The 22,762-nt window shown below is 46.0% G+C and overlaps 1 protein-coding gene across 3 annotated transcripts in view; it reads left to right on the top strand.

The window, feature by feature from the left end:
- The window catches only part of RBM26 (RNA binding motif protein 26), a 421,593-nt gene that overhangs the window by 322,895 nt on the left and 75,936 nt on the right, over positions 1 to 22,762 (top strand). For all 3 annotated transcript variants that reach the window (XM_063952997.1, XM_063952996.1, XM_063952995.1), the window contains exon 17: positions 15,729 to 15,803. In XM_063952997.1, coding sequence (XP_063809067.1) covers positions 15,729 to 15,803 — 75 coding nt within the window. The remainder of the gene's footprint in view (positions 1 to 15,728; positions 15,804 to 22,762) is intronic.

Below are 22,762 nucleotides of genomic sequence, written 5' to 3'. Positions count from 1 at the left end.
TGGCGTTTGCGAGATGCTGCTACTGGTGCCGCCGCTGCTGTTCTTGCGGCGGGAGTCCATACATCTACCCAGTGGGCTGTCACAGTCATATAGTCCTGAGCCTGCCCTGCTCCACTTGTCCACATGTCCGTGGTTAAGTGGACATTGGGTACAACTGCATTTTTTAGGACACTGGTGAGTCTTTTTCTGAGGTCTGTGTACATTTTCGGTATCGCCTGCCTAGAGAAATGGAACCTAGATGGTATTTGGTACCTGGGACACAGTACCTCCAACAAGCCTCTAGTTGGCTCTGCAGTAATGATGGATACCGGAACCACGTTTCTCACCGCCCAGGATGCCAAGGCCTCAGTTATCCGCTTTGCAGCAGGATGACTGCTGTGATATTTCATCTTCCTCGCAAAGGACTGTTGGACAGTCAATTGCTTGGTGGAAGTAGTAAAAGTGGTCTTACGAGTACGACTTCCCCTCTGGGATGACCATCGACTCCCAGCAGCAACAACAGCAGCGCCAGCAGCAGTAGGCGTTACACGCAAGGATGCATCGGAGGAATCCCAGGCAGGAGAGGACTCGTCCGAATTGCCAGTGACATGGCCTGCAGGACTATTGGCATTCCTGGGGAAGGAGGAAATTGACACTGAGGGAGTTGGTGGGGTGGTTTGCGTGAGCTTGGTTACAAGAGGAAGGGATTTACTGGTCAGTGGACTGCTTCCGCTGTCGCCCAAAGTTTTTGAACTGGTCACTGACTTATGATGAATGCGCTGCAGGTGACGTATAAGGGAGGATGTTCCGAGGTGGTTAACGTCCTTACCCCTACTTATTACAGCTTGACAAAGGCAACACACGGCTTGACAAATGTTGTCCGCATTTCTGTTGAAATACTTCCACACCGAAGAGCTGATTTTTTTGGTATTTTCACCAGGCATGTCAATGGCCCTATTCCTCCCACGGACAACAGGTGTCTCCCCGGGTGCCTGACTTAAACAAACCACCTCACCATCAGAATCCTCCTGGTCAATTTCCTCCCCAGCGCCAGCAACACCCATATCCTCCTCATCCTGGTGTACTTCAACACTGACATCTTCAATCTGACTATCAGGAACTGGACTGCGGGTGCTCCTTCCAGCACTTGCAGGGGGCGTGCAAATGGTGGAAGGCGCATGCTCTTCACGACCAGTGTTGGGAAGGTCAGGCATCGCAAACGACACAATTGGACTCTCCTTGTGGATTTGTGATTTCGAAGAACGCACAGTTCTTTGCTGTGCTTTTGCCAGCTTGAGTCTTTTCATTTTTCTAGCGAGAGGCTGAGTGCTTCCATCCTCATGTGAAGCTGAACCACTAGCCATGAACATAGGCCAGGGCCTCAGCCGTTCCTTGCCACTCCGTGTGGTAAATGGCATATTGGCAAGTTTACGCTTCTCCTCCGACAATTTTATTTTAGATTTTTGAGTCCTTTTTTTACTGATATTTGGTGTTTTGGATTTTACATGCTCTGTACTATGACATTGGGCATCGGCCTTGGCAGACGACGTTGCTGGCATTTCATCGTCTCGGCCATGACTAGTGGCAGCAGCTTCAGCACGAGGTGGAAGTCGATCTTGATCTTTCCCTATTTTTGGAACCTCAACATTTTTGTTCTCCATATTTTAATAGGCACAACTAAAAGGCACCTCAGGTAAACAATGGAGATGGATGGATACTAGTATACTTATGGATGGACGAGCGACTGCCGACACAGAGGTAGCTACAGCCGTGGACTACCGTACTGCGTCTGCTGCTAATATAGACTGGATGATAATGATATAAAAAAGATATATATATATCACTACTGCAGCCGGACAGGTATATATTATATAATGACGGACCTGCTGGACACTGTCAGCACTGCAAACTCCTAAAGTTAACTACTAGTATGAAGAAGATAGAAAAAAAAAAAAACCACCACAGGTAGGTATACAATTATGGACGAGCGACTGCCGACACAGAGGTAGCTACAGCCGTGGACTACCGTACTGCGTCTGCTGCTAGTATAGACTGGATGATAATGATATAAAAAATATATATATATCACTACTGCAGGACAGGTATATATTATATAATGACGGACCTGCTGGACACTGTCAGCAGAATGCGTTTATAGAATAAAAACACCACATGACGAGTGTTTAACTTTTTCAGGCAGACAATCACAATATACTGGTGGTCACTGGTCACTGGTCACTGGTCAGTCACACTGGCAGCAAAAGTGTGCACTGTTAAATATATGTACTCCTGCTATAACTGCTCCCCAGTCTCCCCCACAATTAAGCTGTGTGAGCACTCAGCACAGTCAGATATACATAGATGATGCAGCACACTGAGGCTGAGCATAGATATGGTATACTGTGTCACTGTGTATCGTTTTTTTTCAGGCAGAGAACGGATTATATTAAATAATAATAAAACTGCACTGGTGGTCACTGGTCAGTCACTAGTAAACTCTGCACTCTCTGAGTACTCCTAAGCTCCAGTAAATCAAGTGTCTCACTCTCGCTATCTATTTCTATTCTAAACGGAGAGGACGCCAGCCACGTCCTCTCCCTATCAATCTCAATGCACGTGTGAAAATGGCGGCGACGCACGGCTCCTTATATAGAATCCGAGTCTCGCGATAGAATCCGAGCCTTGCGAGAATCCGACAGCGGGATGATGACGTTCGGGCGCGCTCGGGTTAACCGAGCAAGTCTGCCTCGGACCCGTGTAAAAAGCGTGAAGTTCGGGGGGGTTCGGTTTCCTAGAAACCGAACCCTCTCATCACTAATTTTTATAGTCTTACTATGTTTTTGAGCGATCTTTCTAAAAAACCCTCTTATACGTACCTTGGAAAGAGTTGCTCCAACAACTCCCAACCGGGTCGCGACAATGCTTACCCATATGTACAGTGCTGTTTCGGTGGGTGCCTTGTGTAGGATGTACTAGCAAGTCCAGCAGACGTTACCAGGCTGTGGTCAGAGCACGGGGAGAAGGTAAGGCATCGGTTCCGCTTAGTAGGGGAAACGCGAGACACAACCACACTGTTTTGGGATGAAAACTACCGAACAGTCGGTGATGCGGCTGCCACTTTGGGTGCACTAGCGCTAGGCTTCAGGGATCATAGGCTCCACGGGTAGTATGAGGCCGCAATCCCTAGGGTTGTTGATAGCAGTGGTGAGTAATACGCTCCCTTGGTCGCCCCTTCCCCCGGTTCATGATCAGATTCCTTCGAGTTTCCCACCATGAACTGAGTTCCTGCTTCCGTCAGAGACGCTGTGTATCAAAAAAGACCCAGTCGCAGCATAGGCGACTGTGTGGCTGGTGCGTCAGTGTTCACTTGGGCGTCTGTGTTCACTGTAGGTTCACGGGGTGATCACTAATAGCATCTGGATCCACTCAGCGTTCACTAACGTATTGATCGATCCTGGAAACAGGGTGAAGTCTCCCTGTATCCCACTCTTCTGAGCCGGGTGATAACAGCACTAAGTCTCCATCTACCTTTGATTACAAATAGTTGGATAAGTGCCTGATGCATACGATTGAACTCCTTTATAAGGTAATGCAGTAATAGGTTTCTCCTACATACCTGAAATGTATCTGTAGTTGATTATATGCTCTCTTATTGCTTATTATACTAATGTATAACTTGTGACTGCTGACTGTACTAATAATTCTGACAGTCCTCTGTGTATTCCGATCCTCTATGCTGGTGCAAAGCAGGGAGGGATTGCATTGTATGTCGCTTTAACAAAATTTAAAGTGATTGCATTCACAAATTGTGTAGTAACTCTGTACAGGTGTGTGATTTATTTGTCATGTCTAAGAGAGGCAAGGGTGAGGAGGATACACTCTCCACAGCAGCACCAACACTCATTTCTCTGACGTCCTAGTGGATGCTGGGCACTCCGTCAGGACCATGGGGATTAGCGGCTCCGCAGGAGACAGGGCACAAAAATAAAGCTTTAGGATCAGGTGGTGTGCACTGGCTCCTCCCCCTATGACCCTCCTCCAAGCCTCAGTTAGGTTTTTGTGCCCGTCCGAGCAGGGTGCAATCTAGGTGGCTCTCCTAAAGAGCTGCTTAGAAAAAGTTTTTAGGTTTTTTATTTTACAGTGAGTCCTGCTGGCAACAGGCTCACTGCAACGAGGGACTTAGGGGAGAAGAAGTGAACTCACCTGCGTGCAGGATGGATTGGCTTCTTAGGCTACTGGACACCATTAGCTCCAGAGGGATCGAACACAGGCCCAGCCATGGAGTCCGGTCCCGGAGCCGCGCCGCCGACCCCCTTGCAGATGCCGAAAAGTGAAGAGGTCCAGAAACCGGCGGCAGAAGACTTTTCAGTCTTCATGAGGTAGCGCACAGCACTGCAGCTGTGCGCCATTGTTGTCACACACTTCACACCAGCGGTCACGGAGGGTGCAGGGCGCTGCGGGGGGCGCCCTGGGCAGCAATGAGAATACCTTGTTCTGGCTAAAAAATACATCACATATAGCCCCTGGGGCTATATGGATGTATTTAACCCCTGCCAGGTCTCACAAACACCGGAGAAGAGCCCGCCGAAATAGGGGGCGGGGCCTATCTCCTCAGCACACAGCGCCATTTTCCTGCTCAGCTCCGCTGCGAGGAAGGCTCCCAGGACTCTCCCCTGCACTGCACTACAGAAACAGGGTAAAACAGAGAGGGGGGGGGCACTTTTTTTTGGCGTTTTTTGATATATTAAGCTGCTATAAGGGAGACAACACTTCTATAGGGTTGTTCCTATATATTTATAGCGCTTGGGTGTGTGCTGGCAAACTCTCCCTCTGTCTCCCCAAAGGGCTAGTGGGGTCCTGTCTTCGATAAGAGCATTCCCTGTGTGTCTGCTGTGTGTCGGTACGTGTGTGTCGACATGTATGAGGACGATGTTGGTGTGGAGGCGGAGCAATTGCCGGTAATGGTGATGTCACCCCCTAGGGAGTCGACACCGGAATGGATGGCTTTGTTTATGGAATTACGTGATAATGTCAGCACATTACAAAAATCAGTTGACGACATGAGACGGCCGGCAAACCAGTTAGTACCTGTACAGGCGTCTCAGACACCGTCAGGGGCTGTAAAACGCCCTTTACCTCAGTCGGTCGACCCAGACACGGACACCGAATCTAGTGTCGACGGTGAAGAAACAAACGTATTTTCCAGTAGGGCCACACGTTATATGATCACGGCAATGAAGGAGGCTTTGCATATCTCTGATACTGCATGTACCACAAAAAGGGGTATTATGTGGGGTCTGAAAAAACTACCTGTAGTTTTTCCTGAATCAGACGAATTGAATGAAGTGTGTGATGAAGCGTGGGTTAACCCCGATAGAAAACTGCTAATTTCAAAGAAGTTATTGGCATTATATCCTTTCCCGCCAGAGGTTAGGGCGCGCTGGGAAACACCCCCTAGGGTGGATAAGGCGCTCACACGCTTATCAAAACAAGTGGCGTTACCGTCTCCTGAAACGGCCGCCCTCCAGGATCCAGCGGATAGGAGACTGGAAACTACCCTGAAAAGTATATACACTCATACTAGTGTTATACTGCGACCAGCCATCGCCTCTGCATGGATGTGCAGTGCTGGGGTGGTTTGGTCGGATTCCCTGACTGAAAATATTGATACCCTAGATAGGGACAGTATTTTATTGACTTTAGAGCAATTAAAGGATGCTTTTCTTTATATGCGAGATGCTCAGAGGGATATTTGCACTCTGGCATCGAGAGTAAGTGCGATGTCCATATCTGCCAGAAGAAGTTTATGGACGCGACAATGGTCAGGTGAAGCGGATTCCAAACGGCATATGGAAGTATTGCCGTATAAGGGGGAGGAATTATTTGGGGTCGGTCTATCGGATTTGGTGGCCACGGCAACAGCCGGGAAATCCACCTTTTTACCTCAGGTCCCCTCCCAACAGAAAAAGACACCGTCTTTTCAGCCGCAGTCCTTTCGTTCCTATAGGAACAAGCGGGCGAAAGGACAGTCATATTTGCCCCGAGGCAAAGGAAAGGGTAAGAGAGTGCACCAAGCAGCTTCTTCCCAGGAGCAGAAGCCCCCCCCCCCGGCTTCTGCAAAGCCCTCAGCATGACGTTGGGGCTTTACAAGCGGACTCAGGGGCGGTGGGGGGTCGACTCAAGAATTTCAGCGCACAGTGGGCTCACTCACAGGTGGACCCCTGGATCCTGCAGATAGTATCTCAGGGTTACAGGTTGGAATTCGAGAAGTCTCCCCCTCGCAGGTTCCTAAAATCTGCTCTGCCAACGTCTCCCTCAGACAGGGCGACGGTATTGGAAGCCATTCACAAGCTGTATTCTCAGCAGGTGATAGTCAAGGTACCCCTCCTACAACAGGGAAAGGGGTATTATTCCACACTATTTGTGGTACCGAAGCCGGACGGCTCGGTAAGACCTATTCTAAATCTGAAATCTTTGAACCTGTACATACAAAAATTCAAGTTCAAGATGGAGTCACTCAGAGCAGTGATAGCGAATCTGGAAGAAGGGGACTTTATGGTGTCCCTGGACATCAAGGATGCTTACCTGCATGTCCCAATTTGCCCTTCACATCAAGGGTACCTCAGGTTCGTGGTGCAAAACTGTCATTATCAGTTTCAGACGCTGCCGTTTGGATTGTCCACGGCACCTCGGGTCTTTACCAAGGTAATGGCCGAAATGATGTTTCTTCTGCGAAGAAAAGGCGTATTAAATATCCCTTACTTGGACGATCTCCTGATAAGGGCAAGGTCCAGAGAACAGCTGGGGGACGTAGTTGCACTAACCCAAGTAGTGCTGCAACAGCACGGGTGGATTCTGAATTTTCCAAAATCTCAATTGACCCCGACGACACGTCTGCTGTTCCTGGGAATGATTCTGGACACGGTTCAGAAAAAGGTGTTTCTTCCGGAGGAGAAAGCCAGGGAGTTATCCGAACTTGTCAGGAACCTCCTAAAACCAGGGAAAGTGTCTGTGCATCAATGCACAAGAGTCCTGGGAAAGATGGTGGCTTCTTACGAAGCGATTCCATTCGGCAGATTCCACGCACAAACTTTTCAGTGGGATCTGCTGGACAAATGGTCCGGATCGCATCTGCAGATGCATCAGCGGATAACCTTATCGCCACGGACAAGGGTGTCTCTTCTGTGGTGGTTGCAGAGTGCTCATCTGTTAGAGGGCCGCAGATTCGGCATACAGGACTGGGTCCTGGTGACCACGGATGCCAGTCTGAGAGGCTGGGGAGCGGTCACACAGGGAAGAAACTTCCAGGGAGTATGGTCAAGCCTGGAGATGTCTCTTCACATAAATATACTGGAGCTAAGAGCGATTTACAATGCTCTAAGTCTGGCAAAACCCCTGCTTCAGGGTCAGCCGGTGTTGATCCAGTCGGACAACATCACGGCAGTCGCCCACGTAAACAGACAGGGCGGCACAAGAAGCAGGAGAGCAATGGCAGAAGCTGCAAGGATTCTTCGCTGGGCGGAAGATCATGTGATAGCACTGTCAGCAGTGTTCATTCCGGGAGTGGACAACTGGGAAGCAGACTTCCTCAGCAGACACGATCTACACCCGGGAGAGTGGGGACTTCATCCAGAAGTCTTCCACATGATTGTGAACCGTTGGGAAAAACCAAAGGTGGATATGATGGCGTCTCGCCTCAACAAAAAACTGGACAGGTATTGCGCCAGGTCAAGAGGCCCTCAGGCAATAGCTGTGGACGCTCTGGTAACACCGTGGGTGTTCCAGTCAGTGTATGTGTTTCCTCCTCTGCCTCTCATACCAAAAGTACTGAGAATTTTACGGCAAAGGGGAGTAAGAACGATACTCGTGGCTCCGGATTGGCCAAGAAGAACTTGGTACCCGGAACTTCAGGAGATGCTCACGGAAGATCCGTGGCCTCTACCTCTAAGACGGGACCTGCTTCAGCAGGGACCGTGTCTATTCCAAGACTTACCACGGCTGCGTTTGACGGCATGGCGGTTGAACGCCGAATTCTAAGGGAAAAAGGCATTCCGGAAGAGGTCATTCCTGCACTGGTAAAAGCCAGGAAGGAGGTGACTGCACAACATTGTCACCGCATTTGGAGAAAATATGTTGCGTGGTGTGAGGCCAGGAAGGCCCCCACGGAGGAATTTCAATTGGGTCGATTCCTACATTTCCTGCAAACAGGATTGTCTATGGGCCTCAAATTGGGGTCCATTAAGGTTCAAATTTCGGCCCTGTCGATTTTCTTCCAGAAAGAATTGGCTTCAGTTCCTGAAGTCCAGACTTTTGTAAAAGGAGTACTACATATACAGCCCCCGGTTGTGCCCCCAGTGGCTCCGTGGGACCTTAATGTAGTTTTGGATTTTCTCAAATCCCATTGGTTTGAGCCACTCAAATCGGTGGATTTGAAATATCTTACATGGAAAGTAACCATGCTACTGGCCCTGGCTTCAGCCAGGAGAGTGTCAGAATTGGCGGCTTTATCGTATAAAAGCCCATATCTGATTTTCCATTCGGACAGGGCAGAACTGCGGACGCGTCCTCAGTTTCTGCCTAAGGTGGTGTCAGCGTTTCACCTGAACCAGCCTATTGTGGTGCCTGCGGCTACTAGCGATTTGGAGGATTCCAAGTTGCTGGACGTTGTCAGGGCATTGAAAATATATATTTCAAGGACGGCTGGAGTCAGAAAATCTGACTCGCTGTTTATACTGTATGCACCCAACAAGCTGGGTGCTCCTGCTTCTAAGCAGACGATTGCTCGTTGGATTTGTAGCACAATTCAACTTGCACATTCTGTAGCAGGCCTGCCACAGCCTAAATCTGTCGAGGCCCATTCCACAAGGAAGGTGGGCTCATCCTGGGCGGCTGCCCGAGGGGTCTCGGCATTACAACTCTGCCGAGCAGCTACGTGGTCGGGGGAGAACACGTTTGTAAAATTCTACAAATTTGATACCCTGGCTAAAGAGGACCTGGAGTTCTCTCATTCGGTGCTGCAGAGTCATCCGCACTCTCCCGTCCGTTTGGGAGCTTTGGTATAATCCCCATGGTCCTGACGGAGTCCCCAGCATCCACTAGGACGTCAGAGAAAATAAGATTTTACTTACCGATAAATCTATTTCTCGTAGTCCGTAGTGGATGCTGGGCGCCCATCCCAAGTGTGGATTGTCTGCAATACTTGTACATAGTTATTGTTACAAAAAAAAATCGGGTTGTTATTGTTGTGAGCCGTCTGTTCAGAGGCTCCTACGTTTGTCATACTGTTAACTGGGTTCAGATCACAAGTTGTACGGTGTGATTGGTGTGGCTGGTATGAGTCTTACCCGGGATTCAAAATCCTTCCTTATTGTGTACGCTCGTCCGGGCACAGTATCCTAACTGAGGCTTGGAGGAGGGTCATAGGGGGAGGAGCCAGTGCACACCACCTGATCCTAAAGCTTTATTTTTGTGCCCTGTCTCCTGCGGAGCCGCTAATCCCCATGGTCCTGACGGAGTCCCCAGCATCCACTACGGACTACGAGAAATAGATTTATCGGTAAGTAAAATCTTATTTTCATGTTTGTCTTGTAAAGCTGGGTTAACTTCTCAGTATCTGATTCAAAATGGATTATGTTCAAATTGTTTTAGCTTTCACCAAAGCCTCTTAAATAATCTGAGGCAGGCACAGGTTCAAATTGAACCCCCATGAGCTACTTTTGCACAGACATCCAGTATAGCTGAGCGGATAATGCCTATCCTATACCAGGGAAAGGTTATCCTTTTAACCCTTACATGCATCGTTCCACCTGGGGTTTGTCACAGACAGCACAGGAGTTGGCAGCCTCTCAACAAAATCAGGCTGAAACGGCGGTGGTAAGTAAATTACATAGACATGAAAAAACATCTTCACAGTCTACACATGTTTCAGATGAGGACTCGTCGGAGGTTGAGGCCTCATCGCACTCCGGGTCTGCATTCAGAGACGAGGAGGAAGTCCTCATCTCAGTGGATATACCTGAGCTAATTAGTGCTATGAAAGCCATTCTATGCTTAGAGGAGGCAGCAGAGTCTTTGTTCAAATCTAAGGCACCTGTGTTTAAACGTCCCAAAATAGTTAAAACTGAGTTTCCTGGGTCAGATCAGCTGACGGAAATTATGCAAGAGGCCTGGGTTACGCCCAGTAAGAAGTTTAGGATTTCAAAGAAATGGAATTCCCATTTTTCTTTTCCGGCTGGGGACTGTTTAAAAAGGGAGGTGGCTCCCAAAGTAGATACGCATGTCATTCGATTGGTGCAAAAATCTACATTACCTCTGCCTTCAACATCATTAAATGATGTCACGGATAGGAAAATAGATGGTTTTCGAAAAACATTTTCTCTTTGTCTGGGGGCAATCATAAGACCAGCCATGGCTTCAGCCTTGGTGGCAAAAGCAGTGGCATCTTGGGCTGTTGCATTGGATAATGATCTTTTTAATGGCATCTAGAGAGCAAAAATCCCAAATTGCACATATCAATCATACAGCTGTTTTTATGGGAGAAGCAGCTTTGGTTATGGGTACAATTGCCTCTCCGGTATCAGCCTCAGCAGTAGCAGCTTGCAGAGCAGTTTGGCTACGTACATGGAAAGCTAAGAATCCAAAAAAAGTTCTGGAGTCTTTGTCTTTTACTGGAGATATTCTTTTTGGTAAAGAATTAAACAGTATTTTGGAATCAGATTCCAAGAAAGTAAAGTTTCCTTCCACACACAAATCCAAGCCTAGATTTCCAGCTTTTCGGCCTTTCGGACACAAGGAAAAGCAAAACGAAAGGGTTATGGCAAATAGTGTCAATCTGACAAGTCTGGTAAAACTAAAAAGCATTGAGCTACAAGAGGACCGGCTTCCAAATCAGAAGATAAGCCATCAGCCTGATGGTGCGGGTCTCCACCTGGGGGACTCCAGGGTGGGAGGCCGACTTCTTCAGTTTGCACAGATCTGGTAGCAGTCTACCACAGATGCCTGGGTGCAAGAAGCGGTATCTCACGGTTGTGCGTTTGCTTTTAAGAATCACCTTCCTCAAAAGTTTTCTTTGTACCAGCCCGTCCTCAATGGAAACGAAGGCCAGGGCTTTGCAAGAGGCAGTTCAGAAGTTGCTTCAGTCAGGAGTGATAATTCCAGTTCCTCCTGAGCAACAAGGACAAGGTTTTTATTCCAACCTGTTTCTAGCCCAGAAGCAAAATGGGTCGTTCCGGCCCATACTCAGTCTCAAAGTGCTGAACAAGTACATTTGGGTGCCTCTGTTTCATATGGAGGCTTTTTTTGTTCCATTATTTTGGCATGGAGCCGGAGCGTTTTATGGTATCCCTGGATATCCAGGATGCTTACCTACATGTTCCTATAGCGCTGTCCCATCAACACTATCTCAGGTTTGCTATCCTCCAGCATCATTTTCAGTTTAAAGCCCTACCATTTGGTCTGGCCACAGCTCCCAAATATTCACCAAAATTATGGTGGTAATGGCAACTGATCTCCGTCAGCAGGGGATAAGTATTTTTCCATACCTCGATGACTTATTAATCCTGGCACAGTCTCAGGAATTGCTTCAGTGTCATCTACAACAGACAGTTGCTTGTTTACAGAGACACGGTTGGCTCATAAATTGGGCAAAGTCATCCTTGGTTCCGTCACAACGGATGACTCATTTGGGGCTGTACTGGATTCAGGTCTTCAGAGAGTAATTCTACCTCTGAACAAAATATCCAAAATTCAGTCAAGGATTCAGTAGCTGCTACACAGTCAAAGGGTATCCATTCACGACGCAATGCGTGTGATGGGAATGATGGTGTTGCATTCGACATGGAGGAGTATGCTCCGTTCCATTCGAGGCCTCTGCAACGTCAGATCCTTTCCAAATGGAATGGTTTTCATCAGACAGTAAAAATGCAGACTATGGTCCTTCCTCAGGAAGTAAGGAGGTCATTAGCTTGGTGGCTACAGACATCCCATCAGGACAAAGGGAGACTCTTTTGGATATCAGATTGGGAAATTCTGACAACGGATGCCAGTCTTCAGGAAGGAGTTGTTTCCAGGGGCAATGGACCAAGGAAGAAAGTTGCCTGCCAATAAATAAATTGTTACTTCGGGCTATGTATATGTCACTTATTCGGACAAATTACATCCTTCAGGGAAAACCAGTCCAAATCCGCTTTGACAATGCAACAGCAGTAGCGTACCTCAACCATTAGGGAGGAACTCACAGCCAGAATGCAATGAAGGAGGTAAGACACATGTTAATGTTGGCAGAACTACATCATCCAGCCTTGTCCGCAGTGTTCATTCCGGAAGTCCTAAACTTGGAAGCTGATTTTTTCCGTCGACACGCCATTCATGCAAACGAATGGGCTTTACACCCAGGGGTCTTCCAAATTCTGGTAGACAAATGGGGGTTACCGAAGATAAATCTCATGGCGTCACATCAGAACAACAAACTTCCCGCTTACTGGTCAAGAACAAAGGATCCCAAAGCGATCTTTGTGGATGCCCTGTCAGTGACATGGGACTTTCGTCTGGCCTATGTGTTTCCACCAATCGCCGTTACCCAGGGTAATGCAAAAGGTAAAACAAGGAAAGGGCGACGTGATAGTAATAGCTCTGGCTTGGCCCAGAAGACATTGGTACACAGATCTGCAGATGATGTCGATGGATGTTCAATTCCTACTCTCTCAACGTCCAGATTTACTGTCTCAGGGCCCTTGCTGTCACAAGCACCTGGTTCGACTGTCTTTGACGTTGTGGCTCTTGAGACTTCCATCCTGAAAGCAAGAGGATTCTCACAACAGGTAATTCAAACAATGCTCACAGCAAGGAAACCTTCCTGAGCTCGCATTTATCACTGAATATCGCAATCCTATATTCAATGGTGCAGTGACCGGAAATTTGACCCTAGGTCTTTCAGAGTTTCTAGAGTCTTCGCATTCCTTCAGGCAGGAATGGACAAAGGTCTACAGGTGGCTTCTTTGAGAGTGCAAGTGTCAGCATTGACTGTATGGTTCCAAAAGAAAATTGCTAATTTACAGGATGTGCACACTTTTTTCCAGGGAATGCTGCGCATTCAACCTCCTTTTGTTCCTTCTACAGTGCCTTGGGACTTAAGTTTAAAACAAAACAAGTGGATCTTAAATGGTTGACAGCTAAAGTTCTCTTTCTGCTTCAGCTAGAAGAGTTTCAGATTTAGGAGCTTTGTTATGTCGCCCTCCTTTTCAGATTTTTTTTTTTCCCCAGATAGAGCTGTTCTCAGAAGCAGATCTGGGTATCTTCCTAAGGTGGTGTCTAAATTCCACCTTTAACAAAGAAATTGTAGTCCCGGCCTTCCAGGGGCCGGACCTTTCTGCAGGAGATCCATCATTGGACGTAGTCCGTGCCTTAAGGTTCTATGTGGATCGTACCAGTGCCATCAGAAAAACAGATACTCTCTTCGTTCTCTACAGATTTCACAAGAGAGGATGACCTGCTGATGAGCAGACACTGGCTTCGGATGACGATTTCAGAAGTATATTTTCAAGCTGATCTCCCTGGTCTGGCTTAATGTCTTTGCTCACTCTACTCGTAAGGTAGGTCCTACATGGACAGCACAACGTGGTGCTTCAGCAGAACAGATATGTAAGGCAGCCACATGGTCTTCCATTAACACATTAATTAGACATTATGCTTTTGATACCTTTGCCTCTCGGGACGCTGAATTCAGGCGAGGGTTTCTCCTGTCCAATAAGGAGCGTCCCCACCACTAAATTGCTTTGGGAAATCCCATTGTTATCCTGTGGATCCCACCGGAGAAATAATCGTTATGGTAGACTTACCGTTGATAATGCTATTTCTGCTAAGTCCACAGGGATCCCACCTTAACGCACTTGATTTGAGGATCCTTTCACTCACTAACCTCTTCCTTCTTATACGGAAGGGTGTGCATGTGTGTTCTTCTCACCTTATTAGGGCTCTCTATGATGCTCCTACCTCGAGCTTTGGAAAAACAACTGATTTGCCTAATCCAAGAGGCGGGGATATAGGGACGGGTCCGTTGCATGCTGGAAGGCCAAAAGCTTTGATCGTTTGGTGCCAGTCCGCTGTCGCTACCTCATATCCCAATATTATTGAGTTATGAGTAATAGCGTTATCAACTGTATGTCTACCATAACGATTATTTTTTAAACACTGTTTTTTCCAATGAAGATAACATTAAATTAATCAGAAATACACTCTGTACATTGTTAATGTGGTAAATGACTATATTAGCTGCAAACATTTGGTTTTTAAAGGAATATCTACATAAATGTATAGAAGCCCATTTCCAGCAACCATCACTCCAGTGTTCTAATAGTACATTATGTTTGCTAATTGCGTTAGAAGACTAATGGATGATTAGAAAATCCTTGTGCAAATATGTTAGCGCAGCTGAAAATGGGTTTGCTCGTTAGAGAAGCTATAAAACTGGCCTTCCTTTGAGCTTGTTGAGTATCTGGAGCATCACATTTGTGGGTTCGATTATACTCTCAAAATGGCCAGAAAAAGAGAACTTTCATGTGAAACTCGATAGTCTATTCTTGTTCTTCGAAATGAAGGCTATTCCATGCGAGAACTTGCCAAGAAACTGAACATTTCCTACAACAGTGTGTACTACTCCTTTAAGAGAACAGCACAAACAGGCTCTATCCAGAGTAGAAAGAGAAGTAGGAGACCTCGGTGCACAGGTCCTCAACTGCCAGCCTCATTAAATGGTACCCGCAAAACGCCAGTGTCAACGTCTACAGTGAAGAGGCGACTCCGGGATTCTGGTCTTCTAGGCAGAGTGGCAAAGAAAAAGCTGTATCTGAGACTGGCCAGTAAAAGGAAAAGATTAATATGGGCAAAAGAACACAGACATTGGACAGAGGAAGATTGGAAACAAGTGTTATGGACAGACGAATCGAAGTTTGAGGTGTTTGGATCACACAGAAGAACATTTGTGAGACGCGGAATTATTATTTCAAATAAATATCATTATTTCTAACCTTGCCAATGTCTTGACTATATGTTCTATTCATTTTGCAACTTATTTGATAAATAAGTCAGTTTTAATGTAAAACACGAAATTGTCTGGGTGACCCCAAACTTTTAAACGGTGGTGTGTATGTGTGTATATGTGTGTGTGTGTATATATATATATATATATATATATATATATATATGGGTGGTCTTCAGTATGCCGACTGACGGGATCCCGGCGCACAGTATACCGGCGCCGGCATACCGACAGCCGGCATACCGACACTTATTCTCCCTCGTGGGGGTCCACTACCCCCCTGGAGGAAGAATAAAATAGCGTGGCGCGCCCGCAAGGGGCTCATTTGCGCTCGCCACACTGTCGGGCTCCCGGCGCCGGTATGCTGGTCGCCGGGAGCCCGACCGCCGGCATATCGTAGTGAACCCATATATATATATATATTTATTATACACACCTAGTTATATTTAACTTTGAAACTTCACTATAAAGTGCATCATTAGTTCACACTTTATTTAAGAGAGGAATTTCACTTGTACTGTTAACATTAAAATTAAGCGACTTTGGAAGTCTGCAGTGCAGCATCCATAGACCGTTTGTCACCAAAGACTCTGCATAGTCTACCAGTCATTTTCTAAACAACAAGATTTGGCAAGTTTACAAAATTTCCTTTTGAATGTATTCCATTGTAGAACAACTCTTTATTTTTTTTTCTCCTTCAAAATTAATTTTACAGGAAGCTCTAAAACTTCAGCAAGATGTGAGGAAGAAAAAGCAGGAAATATTGGAAAAGCACATAGAAACACAGAAGGTAAGAACTTTGTATATATTCTGTTAAGATGTGTCCTAGTAATTTGATCATCCACAATGTAAATTGTAAAGGTGCCCATACACTAGTACGATTTGGCCCTTTTTGACATGATTTTGACCCATCGGGTCGATAAATCGTGTGGAAAGTGCCATATCATATGTGTGTTTTATCTCTGATTCAGATCCGATGCGTCTCCCACCCGCCGGTCACTATACTGACGCCAGAATCCCTATCGATTAACAGCCCGACAGTCGGCATGCCGAGTAACAGGGACTATTCCCACCCATAGAGTGGGAATAGAACCTGTGGCGAGTGCGGCGAGCCCGCAAATGCCGATCAACCAAACCCAATCCCTACAGCTCTGTGCTCTTACATGCAGGTGCCGCATGGGATCACACCGTCCAAGTTGTATGCGCTATGCACAAACAATTTGGCATGTCATTTTGTTGAGCTCCATATAACAGGAGCAGGGGACTTTGATAAAGTGTTTGTGTTCTCCATAGGTTTAAAAAGAAAAACAGTCTAGAAGTAATGCCCCCAGAGCAGAAGTAAAGCATCTCTTTGCAATAGCCATGTATTTCTGTTGCTCTATTTAAACAAATTCCAGTGGTAATGCCACTGTGTAATAATTAGTATTAATCCAAATCGGTCATGTAATTTTCCATATTTATGTAAAGCTTACATACCGAGTATTGCTAGCTATAGTTGAATAACAGGTGTTAAATTACTACTTGCCTTCTGTACCATCCCTGAAACAACGTGTGCCAAGACTACCTCTCATACTCCATTCACATTGCCAGATCACACACGGGAACTGGATACGGGTCCTGCCCGAGTGTGACCTGGCATTGGACCTGTGCAATGTGAACTGGGTGGCTTCCCAACCTGGCAATATGCCGGGGCGGGTTGCAATCCAGGGGCGGGGCCAGAGGCAGCATCGGGGGCAGGAGCGGAAGTGGCGCTGAAGAAGACAAAATCTCCAGCGCCGCCTCTCCCTATGCTGTGAATGGGTCCCGGGTCGCATAGTCCCGGTTAACCCGTTAACACTGTGCCTGACCCAGTAACTCCCCGGGAATAACTCTTCTTTATTCCCAAGTTGAATTACCGGGTCAATCGACCCAGGAGTTCAGCAGTGACCTGTTCACACTGCACTACGACCCGTGTCGACCTGGCAAAATACCGAATCGATACCTTGTTCACAGTGCACCAAAAACAGTGTATTAGTACCCTGTGTTCCTGCATCACTGTCTGCCCATTCTCGCCGAAGCTCTACGTACCATCCCTGAAACATCTTGTGGCAAGACTACCTCTAGTCACAATATATTTAATACCTCTGCCCAATAATTTATACCACTAAAGCAGGCATTCCCAACCACTGTCCTCAAGGCACACTAACAGTGCAGGTTTTAGTGATATCCAGGCTTCAGCACAGGTGACATAATTAGTAGCTCAGTTATTTTGATTTAACCATCTGTGCTGCAGCCTGGATATCACTAAAAGGTGTGCCTTGAGGACCATGGTTGGGGATGCCTGCACTAAAGCATACCTGCACACCAACACAGAAATACACCACATTACCTGCCATGTTTTACCCAAATCTTTTAATGAAGAGGTTATCTTTTTGTATTGCTCAAAATTGTTTTTGGCTGCCTCCAGTCAATTTGGGTGGTGGAGCTATATTCTGTTGTCGGGTTGCAGTAGTTACAGACCCCATGTCTTCCACAATGATCTCTCCATCTCCTTTAGCTTATTACCTCCTTCATAACCCAGGCTTGGATTATAAATAAGATGCAGACTTCAGCAAATAATGTTTCCACTTTTTTTTCCCCCCAGTTTTTTTGTTTTGTTTTATGTTTCTCTCTTTATAACTGATCTGGGTCTTCTCAGGCTTGCTAGCTTTCTCTTCTGTAGGGTAGCTGTGGCACCTGTGGTTTCTGTAAGGGTTATACACACATACTACAATCTTGCTTTCTATTGAAAGAGGTTATAATTGTAGTGTATGTTAAAAAATGTTGGGTTGTCCTAATGTGCGCTTATTGTTGGCAGCCCATCTCTATTAGCAAATAGGGGAATCCCTCCAAAACCCCTGGTTCTAAATTTGTGTGTGTGTTGAGCAATAGATGTATAGGCGCTAACTCTAAAAGATGAATGTGTGATGGGAACTTCCCTTAATTAGTATGTATCAAGGCGATGTATAGTTCCTCCAAGGTCCTGTCTCCAAAATATCTTCTGCCAAATTCAACTCGAATAATCCCCGAGTTCATATGGAGAGGAAAGAAAAACCATATAGCATAGTACGTACAGATAATCAATGATATATATGCTCTATGCAGTCTCCTCCCTGAATGACACTTATTGGTGGTGTACGGGACAGAGATACTAATCCAATTACCAGATCTGTAAATTCAATCAGGCGTATAACAGTATCCCTTTCAATCAAACCAAATGTTAACTCCACAGACCCTGAACACAGTGTTTCTCAGAATTTCAGACTTCTTCCCCAAATGACTCTACACGCAGTGGCCCACTGATATTGAAATGGCTCAATTACCAGACTCAGATGTACGTTCAGCATGTATCAACGTCCTTTGTGATGTTCATGGACACACAAACCGACCCGGATCCAGCATCAATTCACATAAAAAAATGTATAAAAGAAACGCATAGCATAATACGTTTTTTTATTTTTTAAAAGATTTAAAACAACTGCTGGACTAATTCCCTACTGGAATCCAAATGTACAGTATGCACAATTACCAAATGAAATGTGTAAATCGAACAATTAAAAAAAACTGTATCCTCTGCTCCTTATCCCAAGCTCATCAGGTGACATAGGTGACAATAGGATTGAATCAATTACCAGAAATCACGAGTATATAGGTATGTATACTCTAGATGGTGTGGAGAAAGGTGTCCTCCCAGTTCGCGTTCCGGATCGCTCTCTGGACTCCTCACCTATCCTGGTTGTTAGAAACAAACACCGTGCCTCCGTAGCCGCCCTCTACCAACGCGTTTCAACCCGCACTCGGGTCTTTCTCAAGGTAATGAGCATGTCCCCTCCTTGTCCTGTATTTAAATTCCCTTCATCCAATAAGGGGCCATCACTATCCCCAATAACTACACTCAGCTGTATACCCTCCTTACTCCCCGGTCCGTTGTCATGACTACCGGTCTCAAACTTCCTGTCTGCCCGATCCGTTGTCATGGATACCATTCTATACTTCCGGTCACCCTGATCTCCGTGGCGGCTTCCGGCTGCTGCTTCCGTAACCACGGGTCCACCGTGACCTGAATGCCCCTCCGTCTAATCCTATCCTTCCCCCTCTTGTTTACGGGCGATGGTAGTCCTTAAGTGTCCAAAACTTCCTTCTTATCTCGGCCCGCTCGCCATGGTCTCTGTCTCCTCTGCTTCCGGTTTGGCGTGATCACCGTCTACGTCACTTCCGGTTTGGTGGTTACCTTGGCGACCGATCCGTGTATAGTAGGAAGTCCTTTTCCTTTTCCTTTCAGTTACCATGGTGATCATGTTCGCTGCTATTGTCCACTTTGCAATGTATTGCCATCAGCTTGGATATATTCAAGATGTACAGGAAATCATGATCGTGGGAATCCTATTCCCTTCTCACTCATGTTAACTTGATTTTTACTTTCATCCAAGGATTATCCTCAAAGCAAAGGAAAATGAAATTAATAATTAATGACAGATGTAGTGTTTCAACACTACATCTGTCATTAATTATTAATTTCATTTTCCTTTGCTTTGAGGATAATCCTTGGATGAAAGTAAAAATCAAGTTAACATGAGTGAGAAGGGAATAGGATTCCCACGATCATGATTTCCTGTACATCTTGAATATATCCAAGCTGATGGCAATACATTGCAAAGTGGACAATAGCAGCGAACATGATCACCATGGTAACTGAAAGGAAAAGGAAAAGGACTTCCTACTATACACGGATCGGTCGCCAAGGTAACCACCAAACCGGAAGTGACGTAGACGGTGATCACGCCAAACCGGAAGCAGAGGAGACAGAGACCATGGCGAGCGGGCCGAGATAAGAAGGAAGTTTTGGACACTTAAGGACTACCATCGCCCGTAAACAAGAGGGGGAAGGATAGGATTAGACGGAGGGGCATTCAGGACACGGTGGACCCGTGGTTACGGAAGCAGCAGCCGGAAGCCGCCACGGAGATCAGGGTGACCGGAAGTATAGAATGGTATCCATGACAACGGATCGGGCAGACAGGAAGTTTGAGACCGGTAGTCATGACAACGGACCGGGGAGTAAGGCGGGTATACAGCTGAGTGTAGTTATTGGGGATAGTGAAGGCCCCTTATTGGATGAAGGGAATTTAAATACAGGACAAGGAGGGGACATGCTCATTACCTTGAGAAAGACCCGAGTGCGGGTTGAAACGCGTTGGTAGAGGGCGGCTACGGAGGCACGGTGTTTGTTTCTAACAACCAGGATAGGTGAGGAGTCCAGAGAGCGATCCGGAACGCGAACTGGGAGGACACCTTTCTCCACACCATCTAGAGTATACATACCTATATACTCGTGATTTCTGGTAATTGATTCAATCCTATTGTCACCTATGTCACCTGATGAGCTTGGGATAAGGAGCAGAGGATACAGTTTTTTTTAATTGTTCGATTTACACATTTCATTTGGTAATTGTGCATACTGTACATTTGGATTCCAGTAGGGAATTAGTCCAGCAGTTGTTTTAAATCTTTTAAAAAATAAAAAAACGTATTATGCTATGCGTTTCTTTTATACATTTTTTTATGTGAATTGATGCTGGATCCGGGTCGGTTTGTGTGTCCATGAACATCACAAAGGACGTTGATACATGCTGAACGTACATCTGAGTCTGGTAATTGAGCCATTTCAATATCAGTGGGCCACTGCGTGTAGAGTCATTTGGGGAAGAAGTCTGAAATTCTGAGAAACACTGTGTTCAGGGTCTGTGGAGTTAACATTTGGTTTGATTGAAAGGGATACTGTTATACGCCTGATTGAATTTACAGATCTGGTAATTGGATTAGTATCTCTGTCCCGTACACCACCAATAAGTGTCATTCAGGGAGGAGACTGCATAGAGCATATATATCATTGATTATCTGTACGTACTATGCTATATGGTTTTTCTTTCCTCTCCATATGAACTCGGGGATTATTCGAGTTGAATTTGGCAGAAGATATTTTGGAGACAGGACCTTGGAGGAACTATACATCGCCTTGATACATACTAATTAAGGGAAGTTCCCATCACACATTCATCTTTTAGAGTTAGCGCCTATACATATAATTGTAGTGGTTTGCAACCATTTATGATGCTTGGGAGCAGCCTATTTGTGGTCCTAGGATGTCATTGATAGACGACAGATGCGTAACCAAACTTTCCTAGTTACAGTAAGTTTATAGACTTTATGCTAATAGGATGTTAAGTCATTGCATGTGCATAATGGGTTAGCAGATTCTGATTGTTAAATAGTGGTGATAAAAAAAAAAAAAGTCCCAGCAATTTTCTCAGAAAACGTAAGCTTTCAGAGTGGCTTCATTTATTTCTATTAAAACATGAGTGAGGTTTTGTTCTCTTTTTTGAACATTATTAATTAGATAAGCCACTTTCCCTTACAAGATTAATTCTGTAGTGCTAGCCAGTGCTCTTCCACACCTTAACCACCTCCAGTCTTTAGAAACTCAACTGCTGTATAAAAGGGGATCTGGTCTGAAGATCGACACTGTTTAGGTCGACCACTATAGGTCGACAGGGTTTCTAGGTCGACATGTGCTAGGTCAAAAGGTCGACATGAGTTTTTCAATTTTTTTTCCTTTTTTTGAACTTTTCCATACTTAACGATCCACGTGGACTACGATTGGAACGCGAGGCACCTTGCCAGAAGCATGGCGAGCCATGCGAGGGGACACGGTGCACTAATTGGGCTTCCCAGTCACTATACGGAGAAAACACCAAAAAAACATGAAAATCTCATGTCGACCTAGAAACCCTGTCGGCCTTCAGACCCTGTCGACCTTCAGACCCTGTCGACCTAGTGACTGTCGACCTATAGTGGTCGACCTAAACATTGTCGACCTAGACTCTGTCGATTTGATGATCCACACCCCTATAAAAGTCCTCTTGTTTACTAAAGCAGATTGTACATTCACCGGTACTCGATTGTTACAATTCCAGTTGGCACTGAGTCTACCTGCTCTTTTTGTTTCAGCTCTGACCTTTTTTGTAAGCTCTTTCACATGTAGGGTCTTCAGTAACCTTTCATATTCACATAGCAGATCATCTTTATAATTACTTTTGCTCTGTATTCACTACAGAAAGACAGGGGAAGGGGCCACAATTTAAATAGTATGTTGGATACATACAAGTACATTTACAGAGGAGAAGGTCCTGACGGTACTCCTAATACTGAGAGGAGGTAAATGAATGGGGTCAGATGGGATACATCCAAGGATTCTAAAAGGTCTTAAAATGGTGCTGATAATAACATTAACAGGATTTCTCTGACGTCCTAAGTGGATGCTGGGGACTCCGTCAGGACCATGGGGATTAGCGGCTCCGCAGGAGACAGGGCACAAAACTAAAGCTTTAGGATCAGGTGGTGTGTACTGGCTCCTCCCCCTATGACCCTCCTCCAAGCCTCAGTTAGGTTTTTGTGCCCGTCCGAGCAGGGTGCAATCTAGGTGGCTCTCTTAAGGAGCTGCTTAGAAAAAGTTTTTAGGTTTATTATTTTCAGTGAGTCCTGCTGGCAACAGGCTCACTGCATCGAGGGACTTAGGGGAGAGAAGTTCAACTCACCTGCGTGCAGGATGGATTGGCTTCTTAGGCTACTGGACACCATTAGCTCCAGAGGGAGTCGGAACACAGGTCTCACCCTGGGGTTCGTCCCGGAGCCGCGCCGCCGACCCCCCTTGCAGATGCTGAAGATTGAAGG

This window comes from Pseudophryne corroboree, chromosome 2 (assembly GCF_028390025.1).
Source record: "Pseudophryne corroboree isolate aPseCor3 chromosome 2, aPseCor3.hap2, whole genome shotgun sequence".
NCBI lineage: Eukaryota > Metazoa > Chordata > Amphibia > Anura > Myobatrachidae > Pseudophryne > Pseudophryne corroboree.
This window is presented reverse-complemented; position numbering and strand designations above follow the sequence as displayed.